At 47.8% G+C, this 24029-nt stretch overlaps 1 protein-coding gene across 4 annotated transcripts; it reads right to left on the reverse strand.

Annotated features, from left to right (window-relative positions):
- Positions 1-82: 82 nt before the first annotated feature.
- On the reverse strand, positions 83-22925 carry fhod1 (formin homology 2 domain containing 1). 4 transcript variants are annotated; one of them, XM_062561965.1, is made up of 26 exons: positions 22573-22925; positions 19086-19192; positions 17873-17937; positions 14131-14198; positions 13949-14054; positions 13699-13793; positions 13221-13332; positions 12857-12951; positions 12325-12468; positions 11624-12234; positions 10544-10621; positions 10179-10205; positions 9532-9582; positions 8892-9040; positions 8060-8194; positions 7510-7673; positions 5454-6209; positions 4985-5143; positions 4148-4330; positions 3911-4030; positions 2818-2979; positions 2522-2712; positions 2242-2434; positions 1709-1877; positions 1127-1303; positions 83-846 (listed from the first exon to the last, which is right to left on the reverse strand). In XM_062561965.1, the coding sequence occupies exons 1-26, from the start codon at positions 22735-22737 to the stop codon at positions 764-766; spliced, it is 4365 nt and encodes a 1454-aa protein (XP_062417949.1). In that variant the 5' UTR covers positions 22738-22925; the 3' UTR covers positions 83-763. The 4 variants fall into 4 exon arrangements, with proteins under 4 accessions (XP_062417949.1, XP_062417950.1, XP_062417951.1 ...); XM_062561966.1 differs by having other exon boundaries at positions 4985-5140; positions 22573-22922; XM_062561967.1 differs by lacking the exon at positions 10179-10205.
- Positions 22926-24029: the final 1104 nt, after the last annotated feature.

Here is a 24029-nt window from a genome sequence, read left to right on the forward strand (position 1 = left end):
TTATATTATATAATTATAATATTCTACTATGTAAAAATGCATGCTGTCCAATAACTTACAATGAAATTAATACTACTACATATATAGTACATTGATCAATTAGAATTCATTCTTTATTATTGGTCAAGTATACACATTTAATAAAATATAATCTATACATCTTTTTATAGATCATTTCTTTCTTCAAAGCTTCCGAAACAAATGAAAACCTGTCATTCTTTATTAAAAACCATTTTATTATAACAGTCAAATGTTTATCTGGCGCTTCAAATGAAAACTGAAGACTTTTAACTGCAGGCCGCTGAAAGAAGGAGGAAACCATCAGAAAACGAACCAGAACCAGTAACCAGTAACCTGTGAGATAAATAAACAAACGCTTTATAACCCACCAGTGATTTGGTGACAAGAAACATCTCTACAAATATGAATTCTCTTAAATGAGTGTGTGTTTGCGTTTAACGTCTTGGTCTTAGAAGGTTTTTTCATAAATAAAGTTCTTGTTCAGATCAAAACATCTAAGAACTGCTCGAATTTTTGTCAAACTTTGTGATCCAAGTTCGAGTGTGGATGTGAAGTAAAACCAGGATGAACCCGAGGTCACATTTCAAACTGAAGAAGAAGAAAATAGTGTTTTATCAAAATAACTAAAAGGGACGTGTCGTTGTGTTGTTGTGTCTGCTATGTCAACAGTATTATTAATAAACACATGTCGGCTCTGGTTGTCCTGGTGTCTCTCAGCTGGTCGGGGATCAGTCTCCAGTGATCAGACCTGGTCTGCTGTCTGGCTGTTGAGTCCCAGAGCCTGAACCACGTCCAGAGTGAGTCCACTCTTCAGAGTCCGCCTCACTGAAACACACAAAATCATTATTATAACACATTAAACAACTTGTGCTCCTGTCCTGCAGGTCTCCAGGGTCCATCTGGACCAGATCTCTAGGGTTCATAGTTATGTGTATCTGCTCTCAGAGGATTTAATGAGGATGTACAAACATGATGTGAGATACGAGTCTGTTGTGGACACAGAGCTGCTGTGGACTCTGGACACAGAGTCGGAACCTGTTAAACCAGAGACTTAGAGACAGAAACATTCAGATTCAGTCTGAACCAGATCCAAATTAGTTCTCACTTGACTTCCTGTTCAGACGGGACCGCTTTCGGGCTTTAGGGCTGGAGGGTCTGTCCGATGGGTTCTGGGTGACCGACTTGACGAGTCGGTCCATGATCTCGTCCGTGGCGTCGTCAGCAGAGCCAATGCCTTCTTCTTTGGCTCGAAACATCTGGGACGGACTCACCCTCCCAGGACCTGAGGATCAGAGCTACAATCAAAATCTGAGCCAGAACCAGAACAACAGTCTGGTGAGGACCAGTTGTGCTCCGGTAACATCCTGATCCAGGAGGTCCAGTTTATCAGACACTAATCCTTGCAAAGCTTTATTGAACTTAATATCTGCCCAATCAGAACCGCTGCCCTCGCAGCCATTCAAAACAGCTATGCTCATGTCCTCAGTCAGTCTAATGTTCATGTTTATGAGGCGGAAACTGAGGATGTCATGTAGAGAACATGTGAGAAGGACATGAGGAGGTTCAGTCTGTTGTTTAACACTAATACATGGAGAGGACAACGTCTGTAAACAGACTTTGGAGACGTGTTTACTGAGACTGTGTTGAGGAACCAGGTAATGGTCCTGGAGAAAGAACGTGGACTTACTGCGGACGACTCTGGACCGTCTCAGGCCTTTCTGGTCTATCATCAGACTGTCGGTGCTGATAAGCAGGTTCTTCATGTTCTCATGCTCCTCTTCCTGACATGGACCCGCCTCTCCTGAGACAGGGGAGGAGCCATCCTCGCCAGGCACCGCCCCCAAAAACTTCTCCGTCTGAGAAGTGGACAAGAGGATAGAGGAGTACCCTCTACGTGTTGGACTTGTACCCCCTACGTGTTGGACCTTTACACCATCCCTCTAGACGTTGGACTAGTACCCCCTACGCGTTGGACCTTTACACCATCCCTCTAGACGTTGGACTAGTACCCCCTACGCGTTGGACTAGAACCCCTTACCCATTGGACTAGTACCCTCTACGCGTTGGACTAGTACCATTTATCCATTGGACTAGTGCCCTCTATGGATTGGACTAGTACCGTCTATCCGTTAGACTAGTATCTTCGGTTGGACTTGTACAGCACGGAGGAGGTGCCAAGAGGTGCTGAGGTACATTTTCCACAAAGGTCCAGGGCGTTACCTCAGTGATCATCTTGCCGTGTGTCTTGGTCCTCTCTCTGTGAGCGGCCCGTTTCTGTTTGAGGGTCAGGACCCGCTCCCTGGTGGTGCGGTACTCCAGAGAGAACTCGCTGATGATCCGGCAGAAGCTGGTCACTTTGATGTCCCTCACGGAAGAGGAGGGCTGGCCCAGGAACAGCAAGAATGAGTGGAACCTGGACGAGAAGCGGCAGAAAGGTTCTGTCGGTGGTTCTGAACCAGACACTGGAGACCTGCGTCTCTCAGGTGTCTCCGCATCTCACCTGTTGATGACCCTCCTGTGGACCACCTTGAGGATGAGGATCCTCTGTGTACAGTCCTTAAGGAACTCCGTCAGCTTGTTCTTCAGCACCACCTTTGTCTCGTGTTTAGTCACCACCTTCAGGTTGTCCCATGATGCTTTGCAGCGTCTCTCCAGTTGCATCAGGTTCTCTGAGAGCAGGTCAAAGTCCACCTGGACGAGACGGAGACACTCAGAAGTAGTGATTCAGAAGTTCTCAGTGAATACAATCAGAACAATGACACGTGTTGGAGATCAATAACGAAGAGGACACAGTACTTTAGCTGAGCGGGTGATGGCTGGGACCTCCGAATACACGTCCGAGGATTCTGGGTAATTTTCGAGCAGCAGGCTGCAGGTGTGGTGCAGCAGGGATTGACGATGGACGGTGTCCTTCACCTCCACCACCTTCTCCAGGTAACCCAGCTCAAAGCCTTTAGCCTAAACACAGACACACTGATTTGTAATCTGTGTTTGGACGAACAACAGGTCCTTTGAGGCCGCTCAAGCGATCGGTTCCTGATAACTACAGATCAGATTTCATTTCTCACACAAACAGAAGGGGAGGACACGCCGTCTGTCCTTCACATGTTAACTGAACCCTAGAGGACAATGTGAAGTCGTCAAAAGGATTCTAATTGTACTATTAGGTTAAAGAAAGAAAACCCAACAATGAAATAACTTGAAACTGACAAGAGTAGTAATTCATATTTATTTGCATTTGAATTGTAGTTCAAATGCCAAATTATTTAAAGAAACAGAATGGTAACCCATGATGGCTCAAACAGGTCTGATGTACCTTGGAGCTCACCCCTACCCTCTTTGGAAGTTGTTTGCATTATACGTCACTTTCACTCTTTCTCCACGTCCTGAGAGGTTGTCTACAGTGCGGTGGACCTTACACCTTTGAACCATATGAGGACCTGTGTTCCCAGGAGCATCAAGCTGCTGGAGATGTCTTATAGGCCTAGACTTGCATCGTGCTGAGATAACTCGTAGCTTTCTGTGGTGCATGTTCAGTGTGGTCCTCATTATACCACAGGGACTACTTTTCACCCTTTAAAAGGGCAGAGTGACACCTGTGCTGCTAATTAGAGAACACGCCTTCGATGCCAGTGGTCAAATTATTTTTAATCTTTTCTAGGGTTGCAGTTCAGTTTTGTCCAGGCCTTTTTCATTATTTAATTTGTTTGTCATACCTTTGAACAAAATGATACAGCATGTCTCTCACTAGTTATTTTTTCATACATTTTGATTTAGTATTACTTATGTCAGTTATTTCAGTGGCTTCTGTTGGTTTTTCTTTCTTTAACGAAAGGGTACCAACAGTTTTGTCTACTCGTGTATGTATCGTAACAGGGTTCATCCTCACGTTTGAGCTGTTGAGGAAGTTCCCGATGGCGAGCAGCGTGGCTAGGATCCTCCGGAAGGTCTGATTGGACGAGAGCTGCTCCATGCCCAGCTTCAGGTCAAACAGGGGCTCAGCGATCTCCTGCAGGGACAGACCCAAGTCTCAGGAAACACCACTCCCTGATTTGTCAGACCTAGAGGGCCTCTGTGTTACTTAGGATGAGACTGGACCGGGTCAGATCCATCTCATGGACCTCACCTTCTCCAGAGCCTCATAGTTCAGTTTAAAGGCCCAGAGCTGCAGGCGGGGGGCCAGGGCACTGATGGAGGCCAGGCTCAGCAGGAACTGCTCCGCTGTCCCCAGAGGGACCTCAGGATTGGCCAGCTGAGCGTCCTGGATCTTTTGCTTCTCCTCCTCTGTGGGGGTCATGGTCAGGATCTTCTGCTCAGGATAGAAAGGGGGGGGGAAGGTGAGGTGCAACTGTAGGTTTACTTGAACTCCGTCCATTAACAAGAAGGGAAAAAGTTATGAACTTTTCTAATTAATAACGTTACAAAAGAACAAAAACACTTTGTGCTCTGGTGTGATTACAAACTATACATTTAATGTATAGTTTGTAATTTGTAAGCCAAATATATGTATAATGTAGAAAGCAGCATCGCGCTGAAGGAGAACGATATTTAGTACTATCTTACAAAGGTTACAGGTTACAGTTAAAATAGCTTCCTATGCAAGAAACAAAGTCTGTGCATACAAGTTAATTAATGTATTCATTGTTCTGTTTATTAATGCCTTTATTGATTGATGTCCTCTGGTTTAAGATTAAAACATTACTTTTAGCTAAAAGTTCTGGGCTTAACAGATTTATTTTGAATTTCATTTGAGCGTAAAATGTTCTTCTCTCAGCCTGAAATACATTGAGCGGTGGAGGAGAGGAAGTTCTCCCTTAGACCCGACAGTCTCCTTTCAGAGACCGCTTGGTTCAGCCTAGGTCTTCCGAGGACTCAGCAAACGTAGACCAGAAGGCCAGGTCCTCCTGAAGATGCAGCACACCAAAGGAGACACAGCTAGTGAGAGACAGGAAGTACTCCTTACCTCTATACCCTCCTTGCTGATGGCATATTCGTCAAAGTTGAGGATGGCGGTCTTGATGACGTGGACGGCCGGTAACACAGTCATACCGATGTTGATGGCGTTGCTCCTCTTTGAGTCCAGAACCAGAATCTCAGACCTCTTTGTCTCAGGTCCTTTCTGCTGGGACAAGTTACCAGATCTATGAAGCAGGTCTATGATGTTAAATAAGAGACGTAGGGTTAGAGATAAGTTGAGGGGTGGGGGAGCCGGGGGGAGACATCTGTAGAAAAAGAAGAATGCTCTGCTTCGCAGCCACACTGAACTCATTCATTTAGCTTTTCTTATCATTAATGAATGAGGAATTGTTCCTTTTACATCGAAACGGCCTTCAGTAAAGCTTTGCATTATTTCTATATGTATTTGTCTGTGCTAAGAAATCTGCTCGGTGTTTCCCACAACACCGCCCCCTCAGCTGAAACGCCCCCGTTACCTTGGCAACGGGCATCTCCTTGGCCTTGGACTCAAACAGGTGTTCAAGTCGGGTGGTGTCCACGGAGACTTTGTCCAGTGATGCCCACACCGTCCCCCGACCGAAGCAACCCCGCTGAGGCCCGTCGGCCTGCTTCAGCTCCCTCCAGAACAACTTCACCGTCTTCTTCTTCTGAGAGGACGCAGCTGAGAGGGGAGAGGCAGGGGGGGGTGGATCCCCCGGTAGAGGAGGAGGAGGAGGAGCACCTAGGCCCGGTGGAGGAGGAGGAGGAGGAGGAGCACCTAGGCCCGGTGGAGGAGGAGGAGGAGGAGGAACACCTAGGCCCGGTGGAGGAGGAGGAGGAGGAGGAACACCTAGGCCCGGTGGAGGAGGAGGAGGAGGAGGAACACCTAGGCCCGGTGGAGGAGGAGGAGGAGGAGGAACACCTAGGCCCGGTGGAGGAGGAGGAGGAGGAGGAGGAGGAGGAGGAGGAGGAGGAGGAACACCTAGGCCCAGTGGAGGAGGAGGAGGAGGAGGGACCCCACAGAAGCAGGAGGTGGACGAGGACAAGGAGTCCATGTCCAGGACATCAATGTCCTCTTCATCCAGCAGGTCGGAGAAATCCAGGTCTTTGATGCGCAAGGCGGCGGCGTTGGGCTGCAGCTGGTCCCAGGCATCGGGCGGGCCTCCGGGACCCAGGGGGGGGATCGGGGTCATCTCCAGACGGCGGGTGTTGCTCTCCAGGTCCACGCTGCTCTGCTGACGAAGGTGACGGGTCTGATGAAGGAGAACAGAGACGCAGTGAGGTCAACGGGAAGCAGCCAGAGACGCAGTGAGGTCAACAAGAATCAGCCAGAGACGCAGTGAGGTCAACGGGAAGCAGCCAGAGACGCAGTGAGGTCAACGGGAAGCAACCAGAGACGCAGTGAGGTCAACGAGAAGCAGCAAGAGACGCAGTGAGGTCAACGAGAAGCAGCAAGAGACACAGTGAGGTCAACGAGAAGCAGCCAGAGACACAGTGAGGTCAACGAGAAGCAGCAAGAGACGCAGTGAGGTCAACGAGAAGCAGCCAGAGACGCAGTGAGGTCAACGAGAAGCAGCAAGAGACGCAGTGAGGTCAACGGGAAGCAGCCAGAGACGCAGTGAGGTCAACGAGAAGCAGCCAGAGACGCAGTGAGGTCAACGAGAAGCAGCAAGAGACACAGTGAGGTCAACGAGAAGCAGCAAGAGACGCAGTGAGGTCAACGAGAAGCAGCCAGAGACACAGTGAGGTCAACGAGAAGCAGCAAGAGACGCAGTGAGGTCAACGAGAAGCAGCCAGAGACACAGTGAGGTCAACGGGAAGCAACCAGAGACGCAGTGAGGTCAACGAGAAGCAGCCAGGGACGCAGTGAGGTCAACGAGAAGCAGCAAGAGACACAGTGAGGTCAACGAGAAGCAGCAAGAGACGCAGTGAGGTCAACGAGAAGCAGCCAGAGACGCAGTGAGGTCAACGGGAAGCAACCAGAGACGCAGTGAGGTCAATGAGAAGCAGCCAGGGACGCAGTGAGGTCAACGAGAAGCAGCAAGAGACACAGTGAGGTCAACGAGAAGCAGCCAGAGACACAGTGAGGTCAACGAGAAGCAGCCAGAGACGCAGTGAGGTCAACGAGAAGCAGCCAGAGACGCAGTGAGGTCAACGAGAAGCAGCCAGAGACGCAGTGAGGTCAACGAGAAGCAGCCAGAGACGCAGTGAGGTCAACGAGAAGCAGCAAGAGACACAGTGAGGTCAACGAGAAGCAGCAAGAGACGCAGTGAGGTCAACGAGAAGCAGCCAGAGACGCAGTGAGGTCAACGAGAAGCAGCCAGAGACGCAGTGAGGTCAACGAGAAGCAGCAAGAGACACAGTGAGGTCAACGAGAAGCAGCAAGAGACGCAGTGAGGTCAACGAGAAGCAGCCAGAGACACAGTGAGGTCAACGAGAAGCAGCAAGAGACACAGTGAGGTCAATGAGAAGCAGCCAGAGACACAGTGAGGTCAACGGGAAGCAGCAAGAGACGCAGTGAGGTCAACGAGAAGCAGCCAGAGACATTCGGACCTGTTGTTCTTCTGCCAGGCGGGCCAGTGCTGCCTGGGCGGAGCCTTCCAGCCCTTCTAGCTCCGCCCTGCGCGATGCTCTGCTCTCATTGGGCGGCTCCACTGAGCGCGTAGTGAAGTTGGAGAGACGCTCCAACACACGACCACGTCCTCCCAGATCTCCACCTGAGAGGAAACAGCAACACACGAGGCCTGGATAATCATAAGCTCTTTCAGGGAGTCACGGTCTCGTCCTGTTTGAGGAGTCAGAGGTCAGAGGGCAAAGCAGGAACCAGACACAGGTCTGATGAGAGTTAGAGAAACACCACTCATGCTTTGTTCCTTATGTTTACATTGATGTTAGGAGACACACATTGGATGTTGTGGTGGGAGGACCTGGTCCTCCTCAACGCCAGTTTAGAGCCAATAGAAATCTTTTCTTCTACATCCAACAAGTACAAAACGTTCTTCCTGATGTGAGTCCCCTTAAAGGCATTCTGTAAACATAGTTTTACCCCACTGCCAATACTGCATCCATGTACTGTGTGTAGTGTGCTGCAGACCAGGCTCACCGGGCAGGAAGTGAGCTTCTTCTTCGGTGGTGTTGGGAGCAGCAGCGGCGCTCAGAGGTCCTGAGCTGGACGTCTTGTCCAACAGAAGCTTCTGGTCGGTGGACAGAGTGCTGCTCTGCTGTTGGAACGTAGATGCTGCAAAAATGTAATCGCATTAGTAATAATATATAATTAGTAATAACATAATAACGGGCTTTAAAGCCTTTAAAGTCGGTAAATGAAGAATTTTATCAAAATAATTTACTTTGATTCTTGTAACTGCAAATAAAAAAAACATTCACATAGGTTTTATATAGTGTCAATGTATTACTACTAAAGTATTAATAGTACTTCAACAAGTACTTGTCATCCAGTATTCAATCACTATATATAGTACTAATACAGTACTTATAATAGCACCTATTAGTATTCATGTAGTACGAGTATAGTGTAGTTTAGGACAGCAGTGACCTTTGACCTCCAGTAGGAGACGCTTCATCACCACAGATGATGCCTCTTGTGTTTGACACATTGGAGCTGAGCAGAGACAAAACTGAACATGCGCTGAGCATTGTGGGTAACAGAAGTCTCACCCCGACCCTTCTGGGAGTCAGAGTTTCTGTTCGTGTCCAAACTGCTTGAGGTGAGACTACAGAGGACAAGAGGAGACGTAAAAGCCTGAATATGAAGGCTTTGTCCACTTTGTCCCGTTTACAACGGAGGGGATTTTCGGGCTCTTTTCTCATTAAATGACATCATTTATAATGTTTTACTGTCAACTTTGCTTGGATGGCAACTTAATATGTTCTGAATAAATGAACAGACATGGTGTGATTCCATCTGCGGGCCGTACTCTGAGGAGGTCGCTCTCCGACCGGGACGCTGCCGCCCTCCTCCCCAGGGGTGATGTCATCAGACGAGGACAGCCTGGACTGGCTGAGGTGTTTGCTTCTTCTCTTCTTCTCCCACTGAGTGGCTGCTAAGGTGCGCAAGAAGGGTTTTCTGTAGAGGGGGGGGGGGCAGTGTGAGACAGAGACAACATGGTCGACACCCTCAGAAGCTCCTTCACATGCAGCTTCATCACAGTTCATTGGATTAACGAGATATTCCTGCCAACATGTCCTCATGTCAGAAGTCTCATTTAAATGTTCTTGCGGTTAGATTAACCCTAAAAAAGACAGAGGACAACTTAAAAAACGCTTTTAAATGATTCTTCGAGGGGGACCAATAAAACACAGACAGGAAGTTGGACGTGTTGACGGACAGAGCGTCAGGTTGATGAGTCATGACGGACATGAAGAATCACACCTTTATGTACAGCTTCATTTCTTCTATGCTTCAAACAATCAGAACAATTAGACCGCACCCATCAATCAGGAACTAAGAGGACCACACCCCCCCCCCCCCCCACACACACACACACACACAAGCAGAACAGCCAGTCTGTCCACCCTCCAGCTCCCAGCATGCAGTGGGGCAGCAGCTCTACTTACTCAAACCTCCTCAGAACTGGCTTGTCTGGATTTACATTAGAGTCATCTGAGCTGCAGAGACACACACACACACACACACACACACACAAGAGGACACACACACGTTGATACAGAGTTTAGGAACAGATCTCACAGAAGTGAGAGAAACCTTTTACTGAAACAAAAAGGTGTAAACTTGAGTTTAAATGTCACTGTATTGATTATTCTCTTATTGTGTGTGAGAGGAGGGACACCAACACGCTGCTCAGCACCAATCAATCAATCAATCAATAAGGTCTAGAGAATAAAACAAGATGGGAGGTGAAGGATCGCCACTGATCTATAAAACGTGCGCAGTGATATGAACGCTCAGGTGGATGTAAACAGGCACATGATGGATCGATAAAGTAGACCCTCACTCAGAACGCTGGATTTCATCTACTCGTCTTATAATAACCATTAAAGAACTATTAAACTACATCCAATAGCTCATGGGAGAACCATTAAAGGGCCATCAAATAACCATAAATGAACTATTAAAGAGGAAGATGAATAATGAGGAAGGAATATTGCATCAAAATAAGGAGAAAGAAGGAAGAAGAGAAAGGAGGAGAGAGAGAGGAAGGAAGAGAAGGCACAAAGAGGAGCACGAGGAGGCGTGTACTTACCAGAAGAGGGAGTCAGCCTCCCAAGAGCTGGGGGAGGAAGGAAGGAGGGAGGAAGGAAGGAGGGAGGAAGGAAGGAAGGAGAGACTCAATGGAGGAGGCAGAAGAGGAAATCTTTATGTCATTTATGTTATGATGGAGTTTAGATTATTCCAACCAAAAACAAACTGGAAAAGATCCAATGATTAAACAATAGTAAACGTCCTCCAGAAATAATTATAATACTTGTATTCCAGTTTAACTGGACTAACTGTTTTTCATCAGTGAATACAAGAAACCGATTTAAACATAGCTACGTCACCATGGTGACCACACACACACACACACACACACACACACACACTCTCTCTCTCTCTCTAAACTCCGACCTGATGCTGAGGGGCTGCTGGTTCAACTTCTCCTGGGGAGGCAAGTCTGAGGAAGAGCTGCAACACTCCGCACCCCATCTTGACAGAAAAAAACAGAAATGTAGAAAAAAGTATTAAAAAAGAAAACCTGACATCACATAAGTGTCATAATTATTCAGACCCTTTGCCCCTTAGAGCTGGTACAGCCATGAGTCTTCTTGGGAATGAAGACCTGGATTTGGGGATCCTCTGCCACCCTTCCTTGTGGACCCTCTCCAGTCGGTGAACGTTTTCAGGTCATTTGGGTTCAGGTGGGGGCTCTGGCTGGGCCAGTGGACGATGCTCTGAGTTGTTCCGAAGCCACTCCTTTGTTATTTTCGTGTCGGGTCATGGTCCTGCTGGAAGATGACCCGTCACCCCAGTCAGGGAAGCAGAGCGCTCTGGAGCAGCTGTTCATCCAGGTTGTCTCTGTACATTGCTGCATTCGTCTTTCCCTCCATCCTGACTAGTCTCCCAGTTCCTCCTGCTGAAAAACATCCCACAGCGGGATGCTGTCCCCCCCCAAGCTTCACTGTCGGGACGGTGTTGCCCGGTGAAGTCCCCTCCCTGATAAAGGCCCCGATCGCTCAGTGAGGCTGGACGGCCGACCTTAGGAAGAGTCCTGGTGGTTCCAAACGTCTTCAATTTCCAGATGATGGAGGCCATCGTGCTCGTTGGGACCTTCAACGCTGCAGAAATGTTTCTGTAGCTTCATCAGATCTGTACCTCAATAGGATTCTGTCTCAGAGGTCTACGGATAGTCCTCAGACTTCATGGCCTGGTTTGTACCTGTGGGACCTGATATAGAAGGGGTGTGTCTTTCTACATCATGACCAATCAGCGGAATATAGCGGGATGGTTGTAGAAACATCTCAAGGATGATCAGTGGAAACAGGAGGTACCTGAGCTCAACGCGTCATGGCAAAGGCTGTGAATACTTATGTACACATTATCATTTTGTTCTTTAGTTTAAATACATTTCCAAAATGTTTTTTTCACTTTGTCATTATGGGGCGTTTTGAGGAACGAAATTAAGCTCAGCCAATGGTTCATGGAACTTACGAGCTGGTCGGGGGTCCAGATTCCTGCTCCGCAGTCACAGCGCCATTGGGGGGCGTGCGGGGGGGCAGCGGAGACCCTGTGTGGGATCCGGACAGACTTGAGGCGGGGCATCCAGGGTCAGAGTTCAGGGGGGACGATGATGCGCTGCCTGCTAACCCCACAGTGGGGCTGAGGAAGGAGAAGGTGGGGGGAGTGGGGGTGGTGGAAGGGGATGGGGTGGGGGATGGGGTGGGGAGGACGACGGGGGGGGTGGGGGCGGTGGAGGGGGGAGTGGAGGGAGTGGGGGGGGTGGAGAGGACAGCGGGGGGAGTGGGGGAGGTGGAGGGGGGAGTGGAGGGAGTGGGGGGGGTGGAGAGGACAGCGGGGGCGGTGGAAGGGGATGGGGTGGGGGAGGTGTAGGGGGATGGGGTGGGGAGGACGACGGGGGGGGTGGGGGAGGTGGTGGGGGAGGGCGATGGGCCAGGCGAGGACGACGAGCGGCCCGGGAGGTTCTGACTGGACAGGCAGCGACTCCTCCGTCCCTCCTGCTCGCTGGTGGCCACCTTTCTTCTCTCCTTGCGGGGGTGAGGGGAGGAGTCATCCAGCTCCTCGTCCTCGTGCTTCAGAGAGATCTGCAACAGAAAGACGGGGACAGACAGGTGGAGACGTAAACATAAATCAACAATAAAGATGTCAACAAACTCTAAATGTGTTGTTGTTGCCTCGTAGGTGGTGAACTGGGCCCTGAGGTCTGGTTGTGTGTCTGCGCTGCTCATGTGTCGGTGGATGATGGTCTCCAGACCCAACTGCTCCAGACTGTCCGTCACATCGTAGAAAGAGTCCTGGTCAGGGAGCACGGAGAGGGTCTGACCCCCCCCCCCCACACACACACACACACACACACACACACACACGTAGATTAAACAATTTATACTGACTGTTTGTTTAAATGAAAGACTGTTTACATAGAATGTTTACATGGATGACTGTTTGTTTACATGGTAGACTGTTTGTTTACATAGTATGTTTACGCGGTAGACTGTTTGTTTACATGGTAGACTGTTTGTTTACGCGGTAGACTGTTTGTTTACACAGTTTGTTTACATGGTAGACTGTTTGTTTACATGGTAGACTGTTTGTTTACATGGTAGACTGTTTGTTTACACAGTTTGTTTACACAGTTTGTTTACATGGTAGACTGTTTGTTTACATAGTTTGTTTACATGGTAGACTGTTTGTTTACACTATGTTTACCTTGTTGATGAGCGTCATGGTAAACATAAGGAGCTCTGTGTCAGAACCGTTTCTCTCCTCCAGCACCTCCATCAGGTAACTCCACGGTTTCATTCCTGCGTGCGGGCACACACACACACACACACAATAAGTACACACACACACAGACACACACACACACACACACACAATAAGTGCATACACACACACACACACACACACACAGACAATAAGTACATACACACACACACACAATAAGTACATACACACTCACACACACACACACACACACACACACAGACAATAAGTACATACACACACACACACAATAAGTACATACACACTCACACACACACACTGCAGGGGTCAGATTGTGCGCGCTCACCTCTGTGTGTGTCCACAGCGTTCACAGCCTCGATGAGTCGGGGACCGTTTGTCTCTGAATACTCAACAAAGACAATGAGGAGCTTCAGGGAGGTCTTCACCACCAGACGAGACTGAGGAGAGGAAAGGAGACAAGGAGAGGAGACGGGAGGAAGGGAGCAGAGGAGAAGTGGGAGAGTGGACAAGGAGACGGTGTGTGCTTGTGTGTCTTTGTACGTCTCCCTGCACATGTCTCCCTATGGGTTTCCCTGCACGTCCACCAGGTGGCGTCTCTGCTCTGATAAACTGACTCTCGCTCTACTTCCTGTCCTCTGAACTGGGTCATGTGACCGTTCTGGTGAGAGATCAATAACTGATATCAGTTGACACATGTTTTGTGATGAAATCAATAAAGAAGCTTCTAGAACTTCAGTGTTTCAAAGTGTCACATGACTGTTTGACTAAATCAACCAACCAACCCATCGATCCGAAGGACTCACCAGACTTCCTGTCAGAGCGTAGAGCCAGCGGATCGTCTCCGTGTGGTGGATCACTCCATTCATACCATCCACGAACAGCATGATCTGACTGAGGGCTGAGGGACACACAGGGGGACAGACACACAGGGGGACATCAGAGTCGGACTCCACTGGCTGTGGCTCCTGATCTCAGACCTGAGCTTGACGAGTCTGCTTCTCAGGTGAAGAGCATTCTGCTGGAAGACGGAGCTTCTAAAGCGGACAGTCTCACCTCTCAGGATGTAGTTCTGGTAGTTGTGGTCCGCTTCCGCTCCGACTTTGACAAAACAAGTCAAACCTTCAGAGGCCACGAACTCTGGAACCAGGTCTTTATCATCCTGAAGGTGGGAGCAGAGGAGAAGGTCACAGCAGGTCCACCAAGGGGACCTAAAGCTTCTACCAGAGGACCCTCACCTGGAAGAGCTGCTTGAGGGAGAACAGGGCCCGTCGGAGTTCTGGACCCTGGGAGTTATACAGCTTCTCTGAAACAAAGAGGAAGTCACCTCACATGTCTACTCAAGAAGGTCTCCTTCTCTGAGCCGCAACCAAAGATGGATTCCGCCTTAGAGGCCCAAATTCAACTGTATTTCTGTACTAGTCATAAGAACCAAAGACTGGACCAAGATTGGTTATTAGAGTATTAGTGCTTTTCAGTAAGTGAACCAGTCCCGTCCGGTGAAACTCTCAGATCCCGTCCTCCAGTAGACCACCAGAGGCTCCAGGAGCTGAAGAAGGGGGGAGGGAGGTTCTCCAGAAAGGAATGAAACCGTTTCCTGTTTGGTTCTTATCAGAGGTCGTGACCCCTGATTCATTCTGCTCTTCAGAGGAAACACACAGTGTACTCGCCGAGGAGCTGAAGAACAAACAAGTTCTTCACGATCACAAAAAGGAGAGGGAACCCAAAATGAGTGAAACACCTCAGGCTGCTCCTACAATGCAAGAAGAAATAGGAGAAGAAAAGAGGATTCAACACAAGAAATAGTGGATGAACAAAAAAACTGAACAGAAAGTGACACGCAAACACCAGCAGCACATCAAGAGAGTATCAGTGGTCCTCCTCTTCAGGTCACTGGGTTAGCATGGTCTTCCTCCCTTAGCTTCTCCGTGTTTTAGCACCAAGAAAACAACTTTGTTAGTGAAGGAATTCAGAGACGTTTTTCATCTCTCTGGTTCTGACAGGAAGTGCATAAACAAACATTTAAATAGTTCATGAGAAGATTATTTAGATCTAAATCAAAACAAGAGCAAACGTAAACACACACACACAAGCGCCCCCCCCCCCCCCCCCCCCGTACGGATCGGCAGTGGCCCACGTTCGGTCAAAGTGGGCAAAGAACCTGGGAGGAGTTTGTCTGCTGTGAGATTGCAGCTGATGGAGGTCACTCACGCTGTGGGGTGATGACCACGCAGTGACATCGTGGGACTAACACAAGGAATATCTCATATACGTCCCGTTCTAAACACCAGCCCTTATTGGCAAAGATCTCCAGCAGGACAACAACGTCAGAGAAGGTCCCAGACGATGAGGCAGAAGGAGCAAATGTTGTGGTCCACGTCATCACGGACCAGATGGAACCACAGAAACCTTCAGGAGGTTTAGATGATTCATTGATCCTGCAGTTATTACATAATACTGATTATTAAGAGACACATTAATGGTGAGGGTTTATAGTGTCAAGGGGCTACAGATGGAATCTGGTAGAGTTCATCAACTGGTGCCATTTAGGTTTTAACTCTACATGGTTTCTTTAAAATAAATATGTATTTATTTGAGTAAACTGCTGAATACAGTACTTTTACTAGTATTTGTACACTAAAGCTATTCATATTTCTACTGCAGACACATTTTGGGGACTTCGTCCACTGGTTTCAGGACAGATCAGGCTGAAGTTCTGAGTTATTTAAAGTGGGAACTCATTTCATTTTGTCATTTAAAAGACCTTCTGAGGGCAAAACACCCTGAAGCTGGACCATCAACCTCTGTCTGTCCACAGGGGAATGCTACCAGTAAAGTAATATGAGGGACATATGATTTATGGCTGAGAGTCTTTGTGTGTTGGTTCACTGGTACACTACCAGCAGACAGAAGGTCTCAGAAACACTTATGATGAGGTTGTGAAGAACCTGCTCTCAGGAGCACGAGGACGGACTGTCCAAACATCTCACAGGAGGACGAGGCATGTCTCACCTGAATCAGAGAGGTGAGACCGAGGACTGCAGCATAAAACTGATCTGGGATTTTATTTCTGGACTTCACTTAACTGGGGACCTCCGGCAGGACCAGAGAACCCCGGCCTGTGGTACGAGTCCTGTGTGAGCAGCGTAGGTTTAATTGTCCGCTGTGGTCCAGGAGTCTGTGGTGACGGTTTCACTTCACGTCCAAACCAGAGACATTTAGTGAGGCGTCTCAGGTTTCATGCACACATTGAAAATGAATTTAAAAACACACAAACCCAGAGGACATGTTCCTTTGTCTTCAGCATTTGAGCTCAACTATTTACATTAATGTAATATATCCAAACCACAGACCCAGTTTCTTTGAATGGAAATGTTTCTGCTGCATCATCAGAGACACGTCCACACATTTGGGATCTTTGGAAATTTTAAGATCAAGACATTTGAATGGCTCCATGGGACAAACGGAGCATTGACTTAAATGTATTCTGTTCTATCCACAACAAACTGACAGACATTAAAGAGGACGGGATACCCGCACACCCCCCCCTACAAACACCGTCTGTCCCTGAGAGGACACACCGGCTGCTGGTCTGTCCCTAAATACTTGACCACAGTCCACAAGTTCAGTGATTCATATCTAAAAATAAAACGTGACAGCAGAAAGTTTCCCTTGAGATTCTTTAGATCAGATAAATACAAGAAGACTAACATCTCTTCACAGATGCATCGATATGATGGAAAGAATTATATTTATGACACCTTTATTGTAAAATGTAGTCTTTAGATTTATGTTTACTGAGGAAAGACATGTTTAAACTCCTTCAATGGCTGTAATATAAAAACTAGTCAACACAGACGTGTGTATTATACCATAAACGGTCCCTGTTCATGTGACTGCTGCATTCAGAGATTAATGCCTTTCACAGTACGAATTATAACGGATTTTCACTTATTTTATTTACATATTTATTTTAAAAAGATTTTTTTGACCCAACAGATTTGTCATTTTTTTCAAAATATTTTCTTTCCTATATATTTCAAAAGAAATTCCAAAATATTTTGACTTGTTTTTCCAAAACCTGTTTTGACCCAATATTGTTTTACGTGTTTTGACTCTTTCCCCCTAAATATTTTTTGACATAATATATTTCAACTTTTTTCTTTAGTTCTTTTATAATATTTAACATATTAATACATCAATTAAATGACAATATCAACACGCATTATATCAAATATAATGAATAAATATCCTAAAACGACATTAATGACAGTTGGCCTTTTTTTTCATTCCTAAGTAGCTGTTGTTCACGAGTTGTGACTGATCCCCTGAACGCACCGTGAGAACAAAGGCATGAACCAACATGACTAATCACAGAAAGGAATCGGTTCTTCTGCTGTGACCTTCACCACAGCACAAGAACCTGGAGACAGGAGGGAGGACAGCAGAGTCGGGTCTCTGCTTCACACAGAAGCTCGAGGCCTCTCTCAGAACTCACAAATGGCTTTAAAGAGGAAGCGGCTGGGAAATCCCCTCTGGTGCCGGAAAGGCGAGGTCATGCCAGGGGGGGAGGAGGGAGGGTAGGAAGGAGCACAAAGAAGGAGGGAGGCAGGAAGGAAGACGGAAGGATCCGACCAGCACTCTACTGCGGTATCTCCTCCTCCACCTCCTCTTCTCACCTCCCTCCTCCTGCTGCTCATCCTCGTCTCCTCCTCTCTGTACTTCTGGGTCTGTTCCCTCTTGGATGAATGCACTTCTTGTAAATAAAAGAGGTAAATGTAATGTAACTAATGAACCTCTGCTGGTTAGCTCTTAACGTTACTAGCTCCTCCTCCTGTGGATCATAGCACCCATTGGTTGTTTGCAATGTCACATGATCAGAGACTAGAGAAACAATGATGATGTCATCATCAGTGAAGTCATAGAAAACATGTTTGTGGAACCAGTGAAAACACTTGATTATATCAAGGATGCAATTACCCAGAATGCAGTGGACCCGTACGGAGAGCTGAGTCCTCAGGATCATGATGGGCTTCTTCCCTTTCCTGTAGACAAAGAACACAGATACTAAGCAACAAGTACTACAGGCCTCAAGTACTACAGGCCAGAAGTACCACGTGCCTCAATGCAGCAACACACACACAGCACCACACACGCAGCAACACACACACACGCAGCAACACACACACACGCAGCAACACGCAGCAGCAACACACACGCAGCAGCACCACACACGCAGCAACACACACACGCAGCAACACACACACGCAGCAGCAACACACACGCAGCAACACACACGCAGCAACACACACGCAGCAACACGCAGCAGCAACACACACGCAGCAGCACCACACACGCAGCAGCACCACACACGCAGCAGCACCACACACGCAGCAGCACCACACACGCAGCAGCACCACACACGCAGCAACACACACACGCAGCAACACACACACACGCAGCAACACACACACGCAGCAACACACACACGCAGCAACACACACACGCAGCAACACACACACGCAGCAACACGCAGCAGCACCACACACGCAGCAGCACCACACACGCAGCAGCACCACACACGCAGCAACACACACACACGCAGCAACACACACACGCAGCAACACACACACGCAGCAACACACACACGCAGCACCACACACACGCAGCAACACACACGCGCAGCAACACACACGCGCAGCAACACACACGCAGCACCACACACACGCAGCAACACACACACGCAGCAACACACACGCAGCACCACACACACGCAGCACCACACACACGCAGCAACACACACGCAGCAACACACACGCAGCAACACGTGAGTGAATAAATGTCTTTAGTCTGGCTAACAGCTTTAGCGCTGCTATTAGCGAACTAACAAAGATAAAACACAGATCCTGTATGTCGCTGTACGTGCGCCTCGTATGTTGTTCTCAAAACATTAATATGAAATAAAAGTGAACAAGACACTAGTTTTGAATGGATTATTGAACTTTGCAAAATGCGATTAATCAAGTTACATTTTTTGATCTTTGTCTAAAGTGTCCCATGTCCATCCTAAAAGAGTCCCAGGCCCATCCTAAAGTATCCTAAAGTGCCCCCCCCCCCCCCCCCCCCAAGGAGTCCAGGCCCTATTCATGGAGTCTAACCCAGAGACAGGTGAGAGAGGTGAAGGTCTTCTTACGTCACGTCTTGGTAGAAGCTTTCCAGGTCATCTCTCTGCTCGTCCAGAGACAATTCAAGGTCCAGATAGTTTCCATGTGGAGACAACTGAATGGTGCAGTCCTCCAACTGAAGGACAGAAAACACCATCATGACATCATAAGTTCTACAGATCAATAACATTTTGAAACATTTAAATCCTGAATAATTCAAAAGCATGGCAATCAAAGGATGAATGGACTTGTTGCAAAGACAACCGGAGGTTTGTATATAAATACAAATGAATGAGAGACAACAGTTTGAATAGAAGAACAAACATTTATATGCACTCAACATAACATCAATAAGATATTTTACCATAACGTTGAGAACAACTAACACTAACCATAAAACAAGAACTAATTCACATTTAAACAAGTTTATAAAACATTTGCATTACAAATACTCTCTTTGTGTGTTTTGACGGACACACACCTGTGTTGTAATCAGAGCAACAAGAAGTGCTTTCTTGTGTCTACAGGACCTTAACTGAACGGTCACTTCCCAGCTTTCACAACGTTTCATTTCTGCAAGCTTTGCATCGATCTGCTTTTCAATCTCCAGCAGATACCTTCTTCTGCATTCTCAGCATATTCCTCTGCTGATTTCTGAAGGGCGCTAATATCAGTCTCCATTCTTGCCTTCTTCTTTTTCAAATCATCAAGCTCATCTTGAGGGCCTCTCTTCAGGTCAATGTTGCCTCTCCTTCCGTCTCTTCTCTTCATCCAGGTATCCGTGGACGTCTGCCTGGCTCTTTGGTAATCTCCACCTACGCTCCCAACAGATCTGACAAGGTCAGCGATGAGCCGCTGAGCTACCAGGGACTTCTCCTTCAGATTCTCTACAATCATTTCCTTGTTGCTTGAGAATCCACGCTCAACACTGGCCTGTCCTGAGACAGGACGAGCAGCACCTTCACAACACCCCACACTCTGGAAAATGATGGTGTGACCCCATTGTCTCGTACAGGAGGGTCTCCACCCGGTTTGTCTGAAGTTAGCTTGAAGAGCAGCTGAGTCACAAAACTAACTGAACTCTCGGAGGATGTCATCGCACTCGTCTACATGTTTGGCCTCAACAAGTATGTGTAACATTCTTCTCATCTGAGGCACGCACAGCTCCTTGGACACGGCCATGCGTCTTGGGTCATGGGCATGCTTCTCACCAGTTGGTGATGCACTGGACCCTTTTTCAATGGTTTCTCAGTCAGGGAGATCAAGAGCCTCCATCTTGATCTCCAGCACCTGCCTCTCTGAAATCTTCTTGGAAGACTTACGTTTATTTACAGAGGTGTCAGTCTAGTAAACGTCTTTGTGAAGACTACGGTCCTGAAAATCAACATGGAGGAGCTTCAGTGTGGAGGTGGCCTCCCTCAAGGGGTTTTCCTTCAGAAATCGTCCTATGAGCCCTGCAAATATTGACAAATATTGAATTGGATCTTTCTTTAGCAAATTCACCAAAACCAGTTGATAAATTAATGTTCTTGTTACACTAGAAGAGGGAGGGTCATTTTAATATACATATAAACATTTATATAAGGTATGTGTAGCTCAGTAGGCAGCTACAGTGTAATAAGTTACTATGTTTCCTAAGGGCTTGTGAGAAGGAAGTGATCATTGAGCTTTAGATGCATCATACAGCGTGACACCAGCTACATTCTAGGCAGTAGATCTGGTGGAATGGTCAGTAGGTGTCGGTGGTGCGACAGGTGCATTAAACATGTCGAACCAGTTTGAGCCTTTGTGTGCGCGCTATACACAATACAGAGAAAGTTGTTCAAAAGCTCTACAAAGAAATCTATTTTTCTATGTGATGTGTTCTATTTTCACCTATTTATCCAACATATTACTCATTTGAAATTGTCAAAATGTCACAAGACACATTTAAAGCCAAAATAGAAGGTGATTTTATTGCAATGCTTAAAGAAATAAGTATGTCTATGCTTACCTTTTATCAGTTTGTCCTCACTGAGAAAGGGCAGCATGGAGTCACTTCTCGATCTACGCTATTGAAGATGGCCACTTCCGTGATGAAGAGAGGATCTGCACAGCGATCCGTCAGAGCTTCAAATGACTCAGTCTTTGGTTTGGCTAGTTTGCCTTTTCCTACCACCTCAACGCAGGCTTTTATGTGCGGCCACAGCAGAATCCCTGGTTCCGACACGCTGACATTCTCAATCCATCGGTGTTGATGAAATCAAAGCATGTGGGTGCCGTATATGCAACCCACACGAACCAACGTAGATGAGCATCTGTCCCACTTCATTCTGCACACTCTTCTGGAGCATTTCAAACGCTTCCAGTTCACAGTCACTCCATCCATAGAGATTTGGATGAGGTTGTTTAACAGGTTGGTCATTTTTTCCAACGACGTTAAGGGCAGTTGAACGGCCCATGAACCCAGAGTCGATGTATTTGGACTCCACATCGGCGCCATCCCATATCCTCACATGCATATGTGGTTTTTGTAAAGCGAATATTCAAATGTCATTTTGAGCAGATTTGACCCCTAATCAACGCGCTGCTGACTACATCCGTCCTGCTTATCTTGTGTTTACAGCTCCACCCTCCTCCTCCTCCTCTTCCTCCTCCTCACTAACAGCAGGAGAAGCAGAACATTTAGGCCTCTGTTTCACCTCTCTCTGTAGACCTGAACCCCAGTGCATGATGGGAAGCAATTAACAGGTGCTGGTGGAGGAAGGAAATCTAGAGTCTGGTCTTTGTCAGATCCTGGAGATTCCAGGGGGACCCTGAACGCCTCACACCAGGCCAGAGGCAACTTTGTGTTCCAGAGAAGAAGGAGACGGACTCCTGACTCGGCATCTGCTTCAGTGACCTTCGGCCTCCAACATGATACACATGACTCCTCACTGCTTCCATGTAGTCAGCGGGGGGGCATTGAGTTAGAGATAGTTAGAGGCAAACTGGAAGTAAACAAAAACATTCTGCAGATAATACCGGAGCAAAGTACACAGGCAGCGTACCTGCAGTCTCACTAGCGCCCCCTTCAGCCCTGCCTTTCAGAACCTGATCCTTTCAAGATGATTGAGTCTTCATGGCGTCACGTGACCGAGCAGGAAGGTGTTCTTCCACTGGCCGGTTCTCAAGTCTACCTGTGACATCACAGCTGTGACGGGTCAGTGACTCACTGGACAAGAAGCAGCTTGTTTGGACCCCATTTCAACACACACACACACACACACACACACACACACACACACACACACCAGTGCTGCTTTTCAGACCAGCGGATGATGCAAACACATCCATGGATCCATGAGCTGACATGTGGCCCTTTGTGTGGGCTTTCTAATGTGGAATACACAATAATAACCTCAAATGCACAAAGCACCGACTCGTTGACCCAATAGAAACATCACAGCTTTACTATGTCGCCGCATTGCTTTGTGTAAACGTGTCACCTGCACAGGTGAGCCGCACTCACATGGTGACACACACACAAACACACACCTTGAGAGGCGCCTCCAGCAGCTTGTGGATCCCCGCGATCTGCTCCCCGAGCGGCAGGTTCTCCTCCACGGGCACCGTAGGAGGTCGGCGAGGTTCGGGAAAGTTGGTGCAGACGAACGGATCCGAGTCCTCCAGGTACTGGACCCGACAAACGACGAAGGCCATGGCCCAGCAACCGCGACTGAGCTCGGCGGAAGGCGTGCGCGTGCGTGTGCGTCCAACAACGGGCGGAGGAATGAGCCGCAGCTCCGAGAGAGACCGGACCGGTGGAGCGACACATATGCACACACACTTCCGGCAACACCTTTCAAGATAAACGCCGCGTGGGCAGCAACAAGAGTCAATGTGATTATTAAGATGATCACATGACATTTGATGGCAGGAAGTCAAAAAACTTCTGTTCATCAGAATCATTATAAAAGCATGATGGAAGCTTGTACAAAGTGTCCACGTCATTGTCTACTGGTCCAGACTAAGCACATGTTAATTTGATTCTTTTTTACAATTCATTTTATTTTGTAAAGCCCCAAATCCCAAATTACACACTAACCTCAGAGGGCTACAGTGTGTACACATGTGACATCCTGTGTCCCCAAACCCTCACATGAGGACAAAGGGAAGAAACCTGAGTGAGACACAGAGGACGATCCGTCTGTCAGGATGGACTCACTACAGGACGTCATGTGACACACGAACAACGTAAAAGGTGAACAATACATTCAGTTCATGTGACGAGTAGTAAGACAAGTGTACGGCAGAGACACCCTCCATCAGGTAGAACCTCCATCAGGTAGAACCTCCATCAGATAGAACCTCCATCAGGTAGGACCTCCATCAGGTGGAACCTCCATCAGGTAGAACCTCCATCAGATAGAACCTCCATCAGGTAGGACCTCCATCAGGTGGAACCTCCATCAGGTAGAACCTCCATCAGATAGAACCTCCATCAGGTAGGACCTCCATCAGGTGGAACCTCCATCAGGTAGAACCTCCATCAGATAGAACCTCCATCAGATAGAACCTCTATCAGGTAGAGCCTCCATCAGGTAGAACCTCCATCAGGTAGAACCTCCATCAGGTAGGACCTCCATCAGTTGGAACCTCCATCAGGTAGAACCTCCATCAGATAGAACCTCCATCAGGTAGGACCTCCATCAGGTGGAACCTCCATCAGGTAGAACCTCCATCAGATAGAACCTCCATCAGATAGAACCTCTATCAGGTAGAGCCTCCATCAGGTAGAACCTCCATCAGGTAGAACCTCCATCAGGTAGGACCTCCATCAGTTGGAACCTCCATCAGGTAGAACCTCCATCAGATAGAACCTCCATCAGGTAGAACCTCCATCAGATAGAACCTCCATCAGATAGAACCTATATCAGGTAGAGCCTCCATCAGGTAGAACCTCCATCAGATAGAACCTCCATCAGATAGAACCTCCATCAGGTAGAACCTCC

The sequence above is a fragment of the Pungitius pungitius genome, chromosome 4 (genome assembly GCF_949316345.1).
Source record: "Pungitius pungitius chromosome 4, fPunPun2.1, whole genome shotgun sequence".
Lineage (NCBI taxonomy): Eukaryota > Metazoa > Chordata > Actinopteri > Perciformes > Gasterosteidae > Pungitius > Pungitius pungitius.